This window comes from Equus asinus, chromosome 1 (assembly GCF_041296235.1).
Source record: "Equus asinus isolate D_3611 breed Donkey chromosome 1, EquAss-T2T_v2, whole genome shotgun sequence".
In the NCBI taxonomy this organism is placed as follows: domain Eukaryota; kingdom Metazoa; phylum Chordata; class Mammalia; order Perissodactyla; family Equidae; genus Equus; species Equus asinus.
This window is the reverse complement of record NC_091790.1, coordinates 136,521,042-136,534,260: the sequence shown is the minus strand read 5'-3', so window position 1 is coordinate 136,534,260 and position 13,219 is coordinate 136,521,042. Positions and strand designations below refer to the sequence as shown.

The following is a 13,219-nucleotide window of genomic DNA, read 5'->3' as shown; positions in this document are numbered from 1 at the left end:
CACATGGCACTGCTTGTCAGGCCATACTGAAGTGGCGTCCCACATGCCACAACCAGAGGCACTCACAACTACAGTATACAGCTACGTACCGGGGGTCTTTGGGGAGAATTAAAAAAAAACAACAAGATGGCACTTTAAAAATTTTCTTGAAATTCACATATGCATTCTATTTTACGGATTAAAATTTCTTTACTGGTCCAAAATCAGTAAAGTATATTTGAAATAAACACGTCCCCTCTAGCACCTTTAATCACATACCAACTCCCTAGAAAATTAACATACCTGAATTATGCTAAAAGAGTGAGATGGAAGGAAAGAGAGAACAACCTAACATCTGGGGATGTTTTATACAATGAGATCAAACAGATCTAAGTTAAATGGTGGTGAACACTATTGAAAAGTAGGACATGAGCTATTTGCTACATCTAGTACAACATATCAGTATTTTCCTGGGCAGCTCACCACATTTCCAATCACAATATCCTCAGAGAGTTCAGTGTGTTCTCTACAGTAAGTGCATTCCTTCCGTTTGATCTCTCGTTCATTCTCTCTCTCTCTGTATATATATACATATTTATGTCTGTGTATTTATGTACATGTATATATTTATATATACACATATGTATAATTGTGTTTTATATATTTCTGTATACATGTATAATATATATATATTTGCAGTAGTGTCTCACTTAAGATAAAACATAAACAAATCAAACTACATAGTAATTTATTATTGATCTTTAATAAAAATATTAAAAATATATTTGTCTTTTGTTTAGGACTGGAGAAGCTTGCACAAAAAGGGAAATCTTTGTCCCCTTTAGCAAGTATAACTGGAATATCACTCTTCTTGATTATTTCCATGTGTCTTCTCCTCCTATGGAAAAAATATCAACCCTACAAAAGTAGGTTAAAATTAGAAAAAAAAATTTTTAATGGTTTTATGTATCTACTAAAAAGTATCTTACTGTGTTTCTTTCTTTCTTGGTTTTAGTTATAAGACAGAAGCTAGAAAGCAGGTAATGCATATGTTTCTATGAAAGTTTTCTTGAATGCTTTTTCCTCAGTTATTGATTCACAGAAATGCCAATTTGTCTTTTCAGGCCAAAAATGGAATACAGGAAAGCTCGAACATTTTCAGGTAATGGCCAGGCTGCAAGGGGCTATTATCAATCTTAATGTATATTAATTAATCTTGTTGATATTAATTATTATATCTAACGTTCTGTTTATATAATAGAATTCATATAAGCTAATATTGATATAATGGTAACAGTCCCTTACCTTTCAATAGTCCTTCTCTTTACAAAGTGCTGTCCCTTGTATTGGTTTCATTTAAGTCCCACAAGTCTGTAAGATAAGCCTGAAGGGCACTCTTAACTCCATTTTACAGTCAAGAGAACTAAGGCTCAGAGAGATTGTCACTTGCCCACTGTCATTGGGTTCTGCTGAATTCTATTCCATTGATCGTATTCTTGGTTTGAAAATGCCCAGGGCTCTCCCTCCTTGTGAGTTCCTAAGGCAGCTCAGTGCTGGCAGCTCCATCCCAGGGAGAAGAGGAAAGGGGGTTTGACAGGTTTGCAGCTTCTCAGGCCCCCCGCTTGCCCCTCATTGCCGTCACTGCTGACTACCTACTGAGTGGTTACAAGTTAACAATCGGGTTTTTGCTCAGGCCTCAGAGTCACACAGAGCTGGGTTTCAGCCCCATATATGCCACTTTACCCCAAAGTCACTTTGGGAAAATTTGTTACCTTTCCTGACCTCAACTTCCTCATCTATATAATAGAGATAATAACTTCCCCCCAGAGTTGCTATGAGAATTAAATACAATGATGTAGGTGGACTGCCTAATACATGCCTGGATGCTTAGTAAGTGCAGGTCTGCTTCCCCTTATCTAGTCGTTTCTCACAAATAGGAGAATGTCAGAGTCCAGCCCCAGAGACTATCTCGTTCCTCCCAACCACTACACTCCCGTCATTTTACTGATGATAGTAAATTGCTATTGTATTGGTTTATATTTTGAATATATGGGCAGCTATAGTTATTTATTCTTATTAGTCCTGGTGATCTCCGTTAGATCAAGCAGGGTGCAGTAGATATTATGGGTGGATTAAGAGCCACTATGACTGCCAGGCTGAAGCCTTAATGTCCGTAAACCTCTGGTAACTGAGAGTTACAAAGGACAAGCCTGCCCACCTGTGTTTATTTGATGTGTTTATGTAATACACTGTTCCCACATCAGGCTCTAAAAATAATTGGTCCAGTTCAGTTTCAATTCTCAGCTTCAGAAAGAGTGATTTCCAACACTGCTTAGTGGCAATATAACTAGAGGGGATTAGGAAATGTTAAATTCGTTTTATACACATACCACTTGAAGCAAACAATAAAGATAAGTTTTACAAAGGTTTGAAAAGAAAAACAATAGCAATTCCAGGCATTTGGTTTGTAAGTAGTATTTGTTTTCCATTTCAGGCCATGAAGATGCTCTGGATGACTTCGGAATATATGAATTTGTTGCTTTTCCAGATGCTTCTGGTGTTCCTAGGGTTGGTTTTCCTAGTGGCTGATTAGCCAAAAAGTAGAATTCTGCTTCAGCAGAGGTGTAAACAGCATTCACTTAAGCCCTCGGACAGTATGGTCAAATGGCTACATTACCCTTAGCAGTGTTTACTCACTCTACAATGAATGACATTGCTGGATCCGGGGAGCTAAAGCGCCTTTCTCAGCCTTTATAAATAAGGCTAACACGCACAAGGAAGTTACACTAATTCATAAACATTCTTTACTTGGTAAGCTCAGTGAAGAAAGAACTAAGTGGGTTCAAGGTCAAGAGAACTGAATAAATCAGGAGACCCTGATTTAAATCATTCTGCATCGCTTTGATGACCACAGCCTGTCACTTCACTGAACTTTCTGTTCCCCAGTTTCCCCTTCATTTTCCCCTCATTTCTCTTGAGGAAATTGCAAAGACAATTGAGCATACCCTTGAAGGTACCATATAAACCCAGAGTATGCAGGTACATATCTTTATTTTTATCCTAAAGGTACCTGAGATGTGAGAGGGGGAGCTTTTAAACAGTTGAAGCCATTTTTTTGGTCTGCAAAGACCAGGTCTTTTAAACGAATCGCTTTTGTCTAACAGGCATGCAGAATGTTTCTCTCAGCTAATCAGCTCATTAACATTTCTATAGATTTGTGTAGGACCAATCTTTCCTCTGCTTCCTTATTCTCCTAATTCATGTAAGGAAGGGGCCATAAACTGACTACTTGCTTCTGGGCATTTTCATTTCCTCTTTTTTGAAGAACTGTTTGTCATTAGGGATTGGTTACCTCCCTTGTTCAGAGAACTCTATCCATGTGTGAGGTTCATCCAGTAAGTTTCCTGGACACAGACTTTACTTCACAAATGCCATGTGAGTAATGGAGGGGGTTGATTAGATTTCACCCTCCTAAGGGTGAGGCAAGAGCACCAGTGCCCATGTCATCACAGATGAAGGGCAGAACTTTTGCAATGCCCTATTCAGTCTCAGATAAGATTGTCTCACCCTTCACTTCTACAACCAGAAAAGACAAAAATAAATATTTGGTGGATCAGTTATTTCAAACAGCTTCTCTCCGTGGCAGAAAGCACCCCTCTCAGGTGTGGCTTTTAAACGGAAGAGCAGGAAACTGAAGAGCTGATAAGACTTGGAATTGAATTTTTGAAGTCAGGAGTTTATTTAAAATAATGCACAGTTTTTATTCCTAGGAATTCATTAGAAAGGAGTGAGATCTACGTAAGAAACTTTAAATCTAACCTTGTCGTTAATCAGTATTTAGTTGTAAGATTTATTGTGAGAACCTCTATTTGCTCAAAATACTACAATCCTCAAGACTTGAGGCAGAGAAATGCATGCTTTGATTATATATCAGAAGCCCCACTTATTTCTGTCATAATTAGAATAACTTGATTTGCAGCCGTGCCCATCTTCAAAGCTGAAAACTCCTGATGAATCAGCTGAGGTTCTTCATCGGTGGTGTCAGGTGCTTTGGATGGAAGTGAGAAATCAACAGCAACCACCAAAGGAGGAGATGAGGGCCAGAACATGAGTAGGAGGATCTGTGTGAGAAGGAGCCAGAATGGCAGTTATGTGTGAAGATTAGCAGCTGAATACAACCGTTTCAAGAAGAAAAGGAAAAATAATAATAAAACCAAGGTCTCAAAATGGATGTTAAGAAAGGAAATAAGTTGAATTACTAACTTTTTGAGTTTTTAAAAATCAGATGCATCTCTTAGCTTGTTGTGATATGTGTGCAGATGGAATACTCCTCTCTATTTGCTGTACAATTCACTGTCCATTTTGCACGTCTTTGGAGGGTTGGACAGAAAGCAATGGCATGAAATGTACAAATTTATTACTTTTTAACAGCTCTAGTGTGAGATGAGTTAGTTATTATCTATAGATTGCATTTATCATAGCCCCTGAACACCTCCCTACCAAAGAAAACCAAGAGTTGATCTCAAGTACAAACTGTAAACCAAAAATCTCCTTGATACAGAAAAGATGGGATGAAACTCATGCCCATGAGAACTTTAGCAAGTGGATTGGAAACAGGAAATTTCAGAAAAACATAAAGCTAAGATCTTCCAATATAACCTAGCAGGTCAAACTGAGGTGAGAGAGAGAACTCCTCAGATGATTTATCAAGGGCCGAGTCCTCTAGGTGGAGCTATATAAATATAAAGAACAGAAAGATGTTGGAAGTGTGATGAAAATAGGAAGAGTTTGGGATGAGGAGGGGAACCAGACTTTAGCTAAATAATTGGAAAGCAATGTTTACAGGAAGAAGAAAATTATCAAATACAAAGAAAGGGAGTTAATCAAACATGAATGCCACTTTCAATAAAATATATCTTGATTTTTATCTGACGGGAATACACTACTATACTTTCCACATTCATCCAAGCCCCATTACTGCATTCAAACTAAAACATCTCCCTTTGTGTGTTCTATATTTCTTGGTACTGTCTTTACGAACTTGCAATGTGATGAGGGCTTTTGACTGTACATTATTCTTTCTTTTCAACAATTATTGCACACATAATTGGCAAATAGGGTCAAAAAGATAATCGAGATGTAATGTAAAAGATAGTAATATATGCTCTCTGATTCTAAACTTTCCTGATATCTTCTCTTTTGCTACTTTTTCTTTCTGTTGTATTCCCTTTACAGTACTGCCAGCTTTTTTCTTAAATGAAGAAAAAAAGTGATGGTTTAGTCAAGCTATTCCTCTTCTGACCTCATAGCTATGCTGCTGCACAGACTACCATAGGGTAAGTGCAGGGAGCTGTAGCAAGGAGGAAATGAACATTGTAGGGAAGATAAACAGTTCCAGTTCTCTAACCATCACTACTTCCAGTTGCTTTCAACTATGCAGCATAGTGGAAATACTATTTACTAGTCCGCTAATTTCTTTTAATGTGCCACATTTTCTAGATGCCAAGGTCTGTTCCAGCCTCTGATAGTATATCAGGACAAGATTTGCACAGTACAATTTATGAAGTTATTCAGCACATCCCTGCCCAACAGCAAGACCATCCAGAGTAAGTATGAATTTGCATTTGGTGATATGTTGCTTTGGAGAGATTTGGCTTTCAGCCCCTGCTTTCCCCAGAATTTATTGAAAGGCTCAGAAGAAAAATATTAGAATGGGAAATTATAGCCTCTGTACATTTGAGCACACTTCCCCACCTGAAAATAGTTTTAAGAAATAAAACAGGCAAACACACAAGTGTCTTCTGGGGCTGTGCACTTGGGCCTGTGGACTAGATGCAGATCTCTAGAATCCAACATTTCCCCCAGTGAATCTAAATCCGGGTGAGAAAGGGATCTTTAATCCAGTTCTCAAGCCATCTTAGTTATCTGGGTGATTTTCCAGTGGCTATGGTGGTTTTAGAATGAATGATCTGTCACTACAAATAGGACCAGGAAAAAAACCCTACAAAATGTGCACAACACTGTCACCATCAAATGCCCAACCTCTTACAGATACAAAGCAATCTACCCCCAAGTGAAGAGAACCACAATGAGGACTGGCCTTGCACCTGGAGATGATAAAACCTGAGCTGAGGCCAAAGCCAGGAAACTACTTATTGAGTTAACCTCAGGGCTGACACTGAGTTGCCCTCCCTTCCCGCCGTGAAGAAACTAAGCCTACAGCCTTTTGAAATGATGAAATGAACTTCCCTTTTTTCTGCGCAGTAGCTGCCTGTAGGCATAACTGCCACAAATCATCTTCCATCATTTCTTTATTTGTCATTTATTGACTTTGAAAAGAACATCAACAACCACACAAAGGAACTTCCCCTCTGGCAAAAGAAACAGTTCCAGCAAAGTAATTCATGCACACCTCTGGGTAAACACCAAAAATAACAGCTAGCAGTGGATGAATTCATGGGAAATCATCTTAGGGGAGGGGACCCAGTCCTGGGGGAGCTGTGTGATCATTTAAGGGCTAAATAAGAGGCAAGAGCCCCTCAGAGGATCTGGTCAGTGCATTCCTTGTCTCAGGGAGCCTGGAGAAAAGAGTCAGGGAAATTAAAAGCAGGCCTGTTGGAGCTAGGAAATTCTGGTTTGAAAAGAAAAGAAAATCATTTTAAAGCATTATATTATTAATCTAGTGGAATAGAAGAATAGAATATTATTCCATGACAGTTAAAGAAGAAAAAAAAAAAACTCTCTAAAATAGTACCTAACCCTCCTTACTTTCTGGAGTAGAAAATTCAGGGATCTTTTTCTTTGTTAAATATAAGGAATAGAAAGGATTTTGAGAGTGTGCCTGCTTCCAAATTTTGACATTGTATCCAATTAAAAATTTTATTTGTTTTTCTATATGTCCTTTATTCTACGTATGATTTTTTTTTTCAGTTAGAATGCAAACAGGGCCAGCCCCATGGCCAAGTGGTTAAATTCGTGCGCTCTGCTTCAGTGGCCCAGGGTTTCACCAGTTCAGATCCTGGGCATGGACACAGCACCGCTCATCACCATTGAGGCGGTGTCCCACATAGTGCAACCAGAAGGACCTACAACTAGAATATACAGCTATACTGGGGGGCTTTGAGGAGAAGAGGAAGGAAAAAAAAACACAAAGATTGGCAACAGATGTTAGCTCAGGTGCCAATCTCTAAAAAAGAAAAAAACACCGAGTGAAAACTTGAGGTTTAAGGCTTATAATAATTAAATAAATGCTGATTTTAAACTGTGGGATATGGCAGCTACAACTTCAGAACACAAAATAAAGTGATTAGGTTGGTTTTGCATGTAAAAAAAATCACCTTCCTGAAACTAGACTATTTCAAATATGAGCAATATCTTTAGAATTTCTTGGGAATATAAAACTTTATTTCAGAAATAAACTTTGAAGGTTGAAAATAAAGCAGAAATGTTCTTTTCAGGCACATAAAGGACTATTCAAAACTTCTATTGGGGACATGCTCCTTCTAGGGGCAGTCAACCCAAGGGCACCAACTCACACTCCCATCCCTTGGCCTCTCCTCACCTCCTTCTTCCCAGTTTTCTCAGCCTTTTCTTGCTTCCCTTTTTGTGTGTGTGTCTTCCCATGACTCTCTCTGCCTTTACCTCCATCCATTGATGTCTTCCCTCTCTGAATCTGCCCTTCTCTTTTCTTGGCTTCCTCTGTACTCTGTCTCCTCTCCCTCTAATATCTGTATTAAAATTTTCCTCCTCTGTTTCTCTTCCAACTCATCCTAAAGGGGAGGTAACATTTTTAAAAGTGTTATTTGAATGCAGATTTATGTTACCTATTCTAAATTTTAAAGGCAAACAAGTAGAATGTTTTCCTGTTATTTCATCAGACACTGTTTTGCGCTTATTTTACTTACAGTCAAACCACAAACATTTCCAGGACATTAACTATGTGCTCGGGATAGAGATTAAATGAGACTGGCTTTTAAGGATATCATAATTTAGTGGGCTCCTGCTTGCTTATTTTAAGTAAAGACTAGTGGGCCTTAGTAGAATAAATATTCCTCAATAAAATAAATATTGCCTAAATGTGCAGAGACCATTTTTCTCTCCTGATTGCCTATGGTTTTATTCTCTAGATCCAATGAAATTCAAAGATCAATTTCATGAATAATGCAGGTATTACAGGTGGTTAATGAATCTCTCTCATCCCCTCTTTCCAAAGTGAATACCAGCTCTGGGTAAAGAATAGTAATTTTCCGCTTTCTTTTACCTCTATTTGGTGGTTGCTTCTGAGATAGGAAAGACAGCCAAAAAATTTTTTCTGTGTCTCTTAGACTATTCTGGCAATGTTCTCTTCATAACTACATGTATCTATTACCTAATTGGACTGATGTTTAACAAATTGTTAAGTTGGCCTGTGTTCATATTCGAGTACTCAGCCCGATTATTTGTTTATTGAACTTATGGCTGCATTTATTTAAATTCTGTCAGTTGACCTCATTAAATGTTCTTGGCACGGTTTGTCTTGAACCAAAGACTGGCTGTTAGTATCTTAAAAATAGGACATTCAAGTACGTAAACCTTTAGATTCAGAAGGAAATTATCTACAGAATTTAATGATTGCTTATTCATACTTATTGGTTTATAAATGTAATTTTCTTGAACTAGTTCAAAGCACTCATATTATTCATAGCTATGGAAAGGAACAAGAGAATTTGAAGTACTTCTACCTGTAGAATTGGAAGTCTGTAGAACATTTTACATATCTTATGACATCTCTTTGCCAGGTGAGCATTCGTGTGCAAAGCAGTGCATTGGAGTGAAATAATGAAGGAACATTTTTGAGGAAAAACAGTGAAAATGTATACTCATCCGGAATCAGTGAAGAAATCAAACCCAATACCCCTTACTCATTTTTCCTTTTAAATGCAGAATAGAGTCATTTATAAAAACTGGACTGCAGGTTTTCCAACACACACGAAGCATTGTGTACAGAGGATGATGTGGTGGGGAAATAGACTTCAGTGATCAGTCTTATCACGCTGACTGGGAAGAAGAAAAGGATGGGGCTTTCCACTTTTTTAGTCTCAAGTTTCTCTAAAAAGTTCAGTAGTTCTAATCTGTACTTTTACTTCCATCAACATTGACACTATCCTATCTAACCTACAAATGTGGAAACTTTATATTTCTAAAATTTTCAGCAAGCTTTGTTTTATTAAATTCTCATTACTGTTAAGATTGCCATATTTATTTTTTTATTTCATTCCCAAATTTCCTTCTTGCTATTTGTGCCACAGAATGATAAGGGTGATAAGGGTGAAGGATGGCTATCCCAAGAGCAGCACTGTGCCTTCTTCTAGGTTGTTGATCATCAATGACGTTTTTGAAAAGACTTATAGAACACTGAAGAAAAAGACTTAGTAAAGTCTTTTTATTTTTTTCAAGGAAAGATGGATTCAAATAAATTATTCTGTTTTTGCTTTTATATGGCCTTGATTTTTTGTCTTGTAGAGTAAAAATTTACATAAAAGTCAGATTGTAGAATTAGATTTTTTATCCTTATTTCGCCACATGCAATAAAGTATAGATTGTAGAGAACTACTGAAATAAGAATCTTGCTCTCTCATGGGTTCATGCTTGGAATTTTTACTTTATTAAATTGTTGATTCTGGGAAATGTCTTCTTCCTTGTTTACTGCTGTATTAAAAATAACCAGTTAGAGACCAAATGGTAGAATTAGAAAACACCATTTTACAACCCCCAAAGATATCAGATAAAACTACTAGGTGACCAAGGGTCAGACTGCAGAAACTCTGTGAGGGGAAGGCCGCCTGAGGCCTAGAGAGAAGAAGATATACCAAGTGGCCCAAGGCAACTGCTCCGGGTACAGTGAGGCCCAGAGAGTGGAGACAGAATGGTCATCTGAGTCTTGCAGATCTTGAAGATGAAAGAGGAATATTTATGTTTAATAACATTGGCTGCAAACACTCTGACCTGGCAATGCCACTCTTTAGGATTTCATTCTAGACAAATAAAGGTAGAAACAACCCAAATATCCAACAGTAGAGGATTTTAAAATAACATTAATGACATTAGATCTGTACAGTGGTTCACATTGCAACTATTAGAAAAGAAAATATATGGTTATATTTACTGACTTTACGTTTCATGGTCTATTATTTTATGCAGAAGAAAGAAATCAAAAGAATACCATTTCTTTTTTCAAGTGTCTCAAGTGAACCACTATATTTACACTGTACCTCTCATAGTCTCGTAGAAGCACATGGTAAAAGGAAAATTAAGACAACCCCTTCCTGGTGTTCTTTCTCTACCACCATTATATATTTTTCTGCTGGAAAAGTCCATCAGTCCTACCACAAATATTTTCTCCTGCATTTGGTAAAAAAGTATTTTATCTAATTAGAAAAGGAATTCATGCCCATTGTAAAAAATATATATATACTTGGAAATGCAGAAGGCTAACTATAAGACAATTAAAATCACTTGTAGAGAGTACATCTTAAATGTTCCCATGAAAAAAAAATTGTAATTATGTGAGGTGATGGATGTGTTAACTAACCTTATTGTGGTAATTATTTCACAATATATACATCTACCAAGTCATGACACCTAAAACTTACACAATGTTATATGTCAATTATATCTCAATAAAGCTGGGAAAATAATATAAAATCACTTGTAATCTCACCTCTCAGAAATAGTGTGTTAGCATTTCCTAGATTGGTTATGCATTTGTTTATTCATACTCCTTCCAGTTCCAGGAAGGATTTATGGTAGCTCATATAAATGCATATTATAACAAGATAAAATACACCCCCAAAAGAATAAAGTTGATAAAGAAAACAGAATGAGAGAACAATGAGAGTTTACAAAGGCAAGGTAAAGGCAGAAATGAGGTTAATAACTAGTATGATGAATTCCCTTTCATTTGTGAGTAAGGTTTTATATCACCGAGATCACACAGCATGTACAGGTGGATGTGGAAGGAGGGGCTTCTAAGCTGAATACAATTTCTAATTGTCAGAGCCCAAGAAAGGTTGCAATCCCTTTACAGGGCTAGGAGAGAGCAGGTCAGCTTTCTCAGTCACCCAGTTGCCCAGGTCCAGTCACCTTTCCCCTCCTTTCTCAGTCTTGAATCCCCTCTCTCCCCGAGGCCATTGCAACTCTTTTTTTTTTTTTAATGGCATCAGTTATTTTATTTTATTTATTTTGGTGAGGAGGATTGGCCCTGAGCTAACATCTGTTGCCAATATTCCTCTTTTTGCTTGAGGAAGATTATCCCTGAGCTAACATCTGTGCCAGTCTTCCTCTACTTTGTATGTGAGACACTGCCACAGCATGGCTTGATGAGCAGTGTGTAAGTCCATGCAACTCTTACTTGGAGAGCAGATACTAACTACAATGAGCCATGGCTGCATCTTGGTGTTGCCCTTCCTAGACCCAACCCTGGAAAACTTTAAACCATAGACACTCTTAAACAGCCTTTTCTTCAACAGGTAATAGTATAGTCACACGACTCACAAATCAAAATCCTATAAAAAGTATGCACCAAGATAGCCGTTTTTATTAGTTTTTGGTTTTGGTTTGGGGTTTGGCTATTTTTGTGTATCCCTCCAGAGTTTCTCACCACAAGCCAAAGGAAACACAAACATATATTCTTATTTTTCCAATTCACTTTTCAATCACTTGTAAGTCCTCTCATTTCTGTATCTCTCTCACACTCACAAAAATATACAGACTCTTAGAGCATGGTTCCGCTCAAAGCAGCCAGGAATTGCTGAAGTGAGAAATATTAAAGGATCTAGAATCCAATTAACTTTTGCTGTCATTGGTGTGTGACACTGGACGACTCACTGCTTTCTAGTAAATAGGGATGGAAATCTCACAAATTAACCAAGGTTTCCAAGGGGAGTGATGAACCAAACCCAGATGTTCACTTAATTAACAAATTAACAAATCAGCCTAAAGTGCTTTCCTTCTTACTAATCATAATCCTAGCTATTGTTAAAATATTTAACTTTACATTGCTGCTTCTAACTTGGAATAGAATCATATTCCTACTGCTTCTTATTTTTCAAGAGTATATCCTACTGGTAGATTTTTGAGGAATAAGTTAAAATACTGATGAATAAAACACAGTTTTCCTTGTTTTTCTGGCATCTTCCATGCACTTCCATGTTAACAATACAGCTGCAATTAAAAAAACTGCACAAATAACCTTCAAAGAAGGTCCATGTGATTCCTTAGTTCTACAAAATCACGCACCTTATAAAATTTTGTTAAAATAATAAATTGAGGGGCTGGCCCAGTGGCGCAGTGGTTGAGTTTGCACATTCCACTTCTCAGCAGCCTGAGGTTCACTGGTTCAGATCCTGGGTCTAGACATGGCACCACTTGGCAAAAGCCATGCTGTGGTAGGCGTCCCACATATAAAGTAGAGGAAGATGGGTATGGATGTTAGCTCAGGGCCAGTTTTCCTCAGCAAAAACAAAAAACAAAACAAAGGAGGATTGGCAGTAGTTAACTCAGGGCTAATCTTCCTAAAATAATGATAACAATAATAATAATAATACATTGAGTGATAACATTGCATATAGGGAGCTATTTTACTATATATTATTAAAGATTTAATTTATTTTTAGAAAGTTTTTTTATTTTCTGCTCCTATATAGCTATGCATCCCTATGAATTCCTGTTATTCTTATATATTCCTCTAAAGTTCATGTTGAAATACATATGAATGTGTATGTTTTAGTTTCACGAAGCTGTAAGAAAGCAAAGTTTTCTTCCTCGTAAGCAGACACGGAAATCAGACACAGCACTTGGACTTAATACTGTTACTCTCCTTCCTTCTCATCTCCCAGGGACTGCCATGTTAACCGCAAAGTTTATAAACACTTTCACATCCATTACCTCCTTTGATCTTCACAAGAATCTTGTGGGCCGGAACAAGCATGCCCACTTTACAGATGAGGGAACAAAGACTCAGGAAGTTAAAAAACTTTCCTAAAGTCATCAAACCAGTGAGTGGCAGAGTGATCCTTAAACCGCACCTCTGCCTCCAAGTCCAGGCTCTATTCCAACACACCACGCAATTTCTCTGGACACTGCATCCTGGAGTGGAGTGCACACCAGTTTTTCTTCCGTCAGCCTTACCTTGGGAACTTCGTTAGTTTTAAATACCATTGGGCCCCCAGGAAATAGTTTGTTTTTTGTTTGTGTCTGAGAA

The 13,219-nt window shown here is 37.6% G+C and overlaps 1 protein-coding gene across 5 annotated transcripts in view; it reads left to right on the top strand.

The window, feature by feature from the left end:
- Positions 1–9,645, top strand: part of HEPACAM2 (HEPACAM family member 2) — a 35,987-nt gene extending 26,342 nt beyond the window's left edge. For 2 of the 5 annotated variants that reach the window (XM_014842962.3, XM_044767236.2), the window contains exons 5-10: positions 780–905; positions 995–1,019; positions 1,104–1,141; positions 2,474–2,547; positions 5,479–5,585; positions 8,757–9,645. In XM_014842962.3, coding sequence (XP_014698448.1) covers positions 780–905; positions 995–1,019; positions 1,104–1,141; positions 2,474–2,547; positions 5,479–5,585; positions 8,757–8,760 — 374 coding nt within the window. In that variant the 3' untranslated portion in view covers positions 8,761–9,645. Of the gene's footprint in view, positions 1–779; positions 906–994; positions 1,020–1,103; positions 1,142–2,473; positions 2,548–5,478; positions 5,590–6,909; positions 6,968–8,756 lie in introns of those variants that run through there. The other 3 variants (XM_044767237.2, XM_014842963.3, XM_070508454.1) reach the window with 2 other exon arrangements.
- Positions 9,646–13,219: the final 3,574 nt, after the last annotated feature.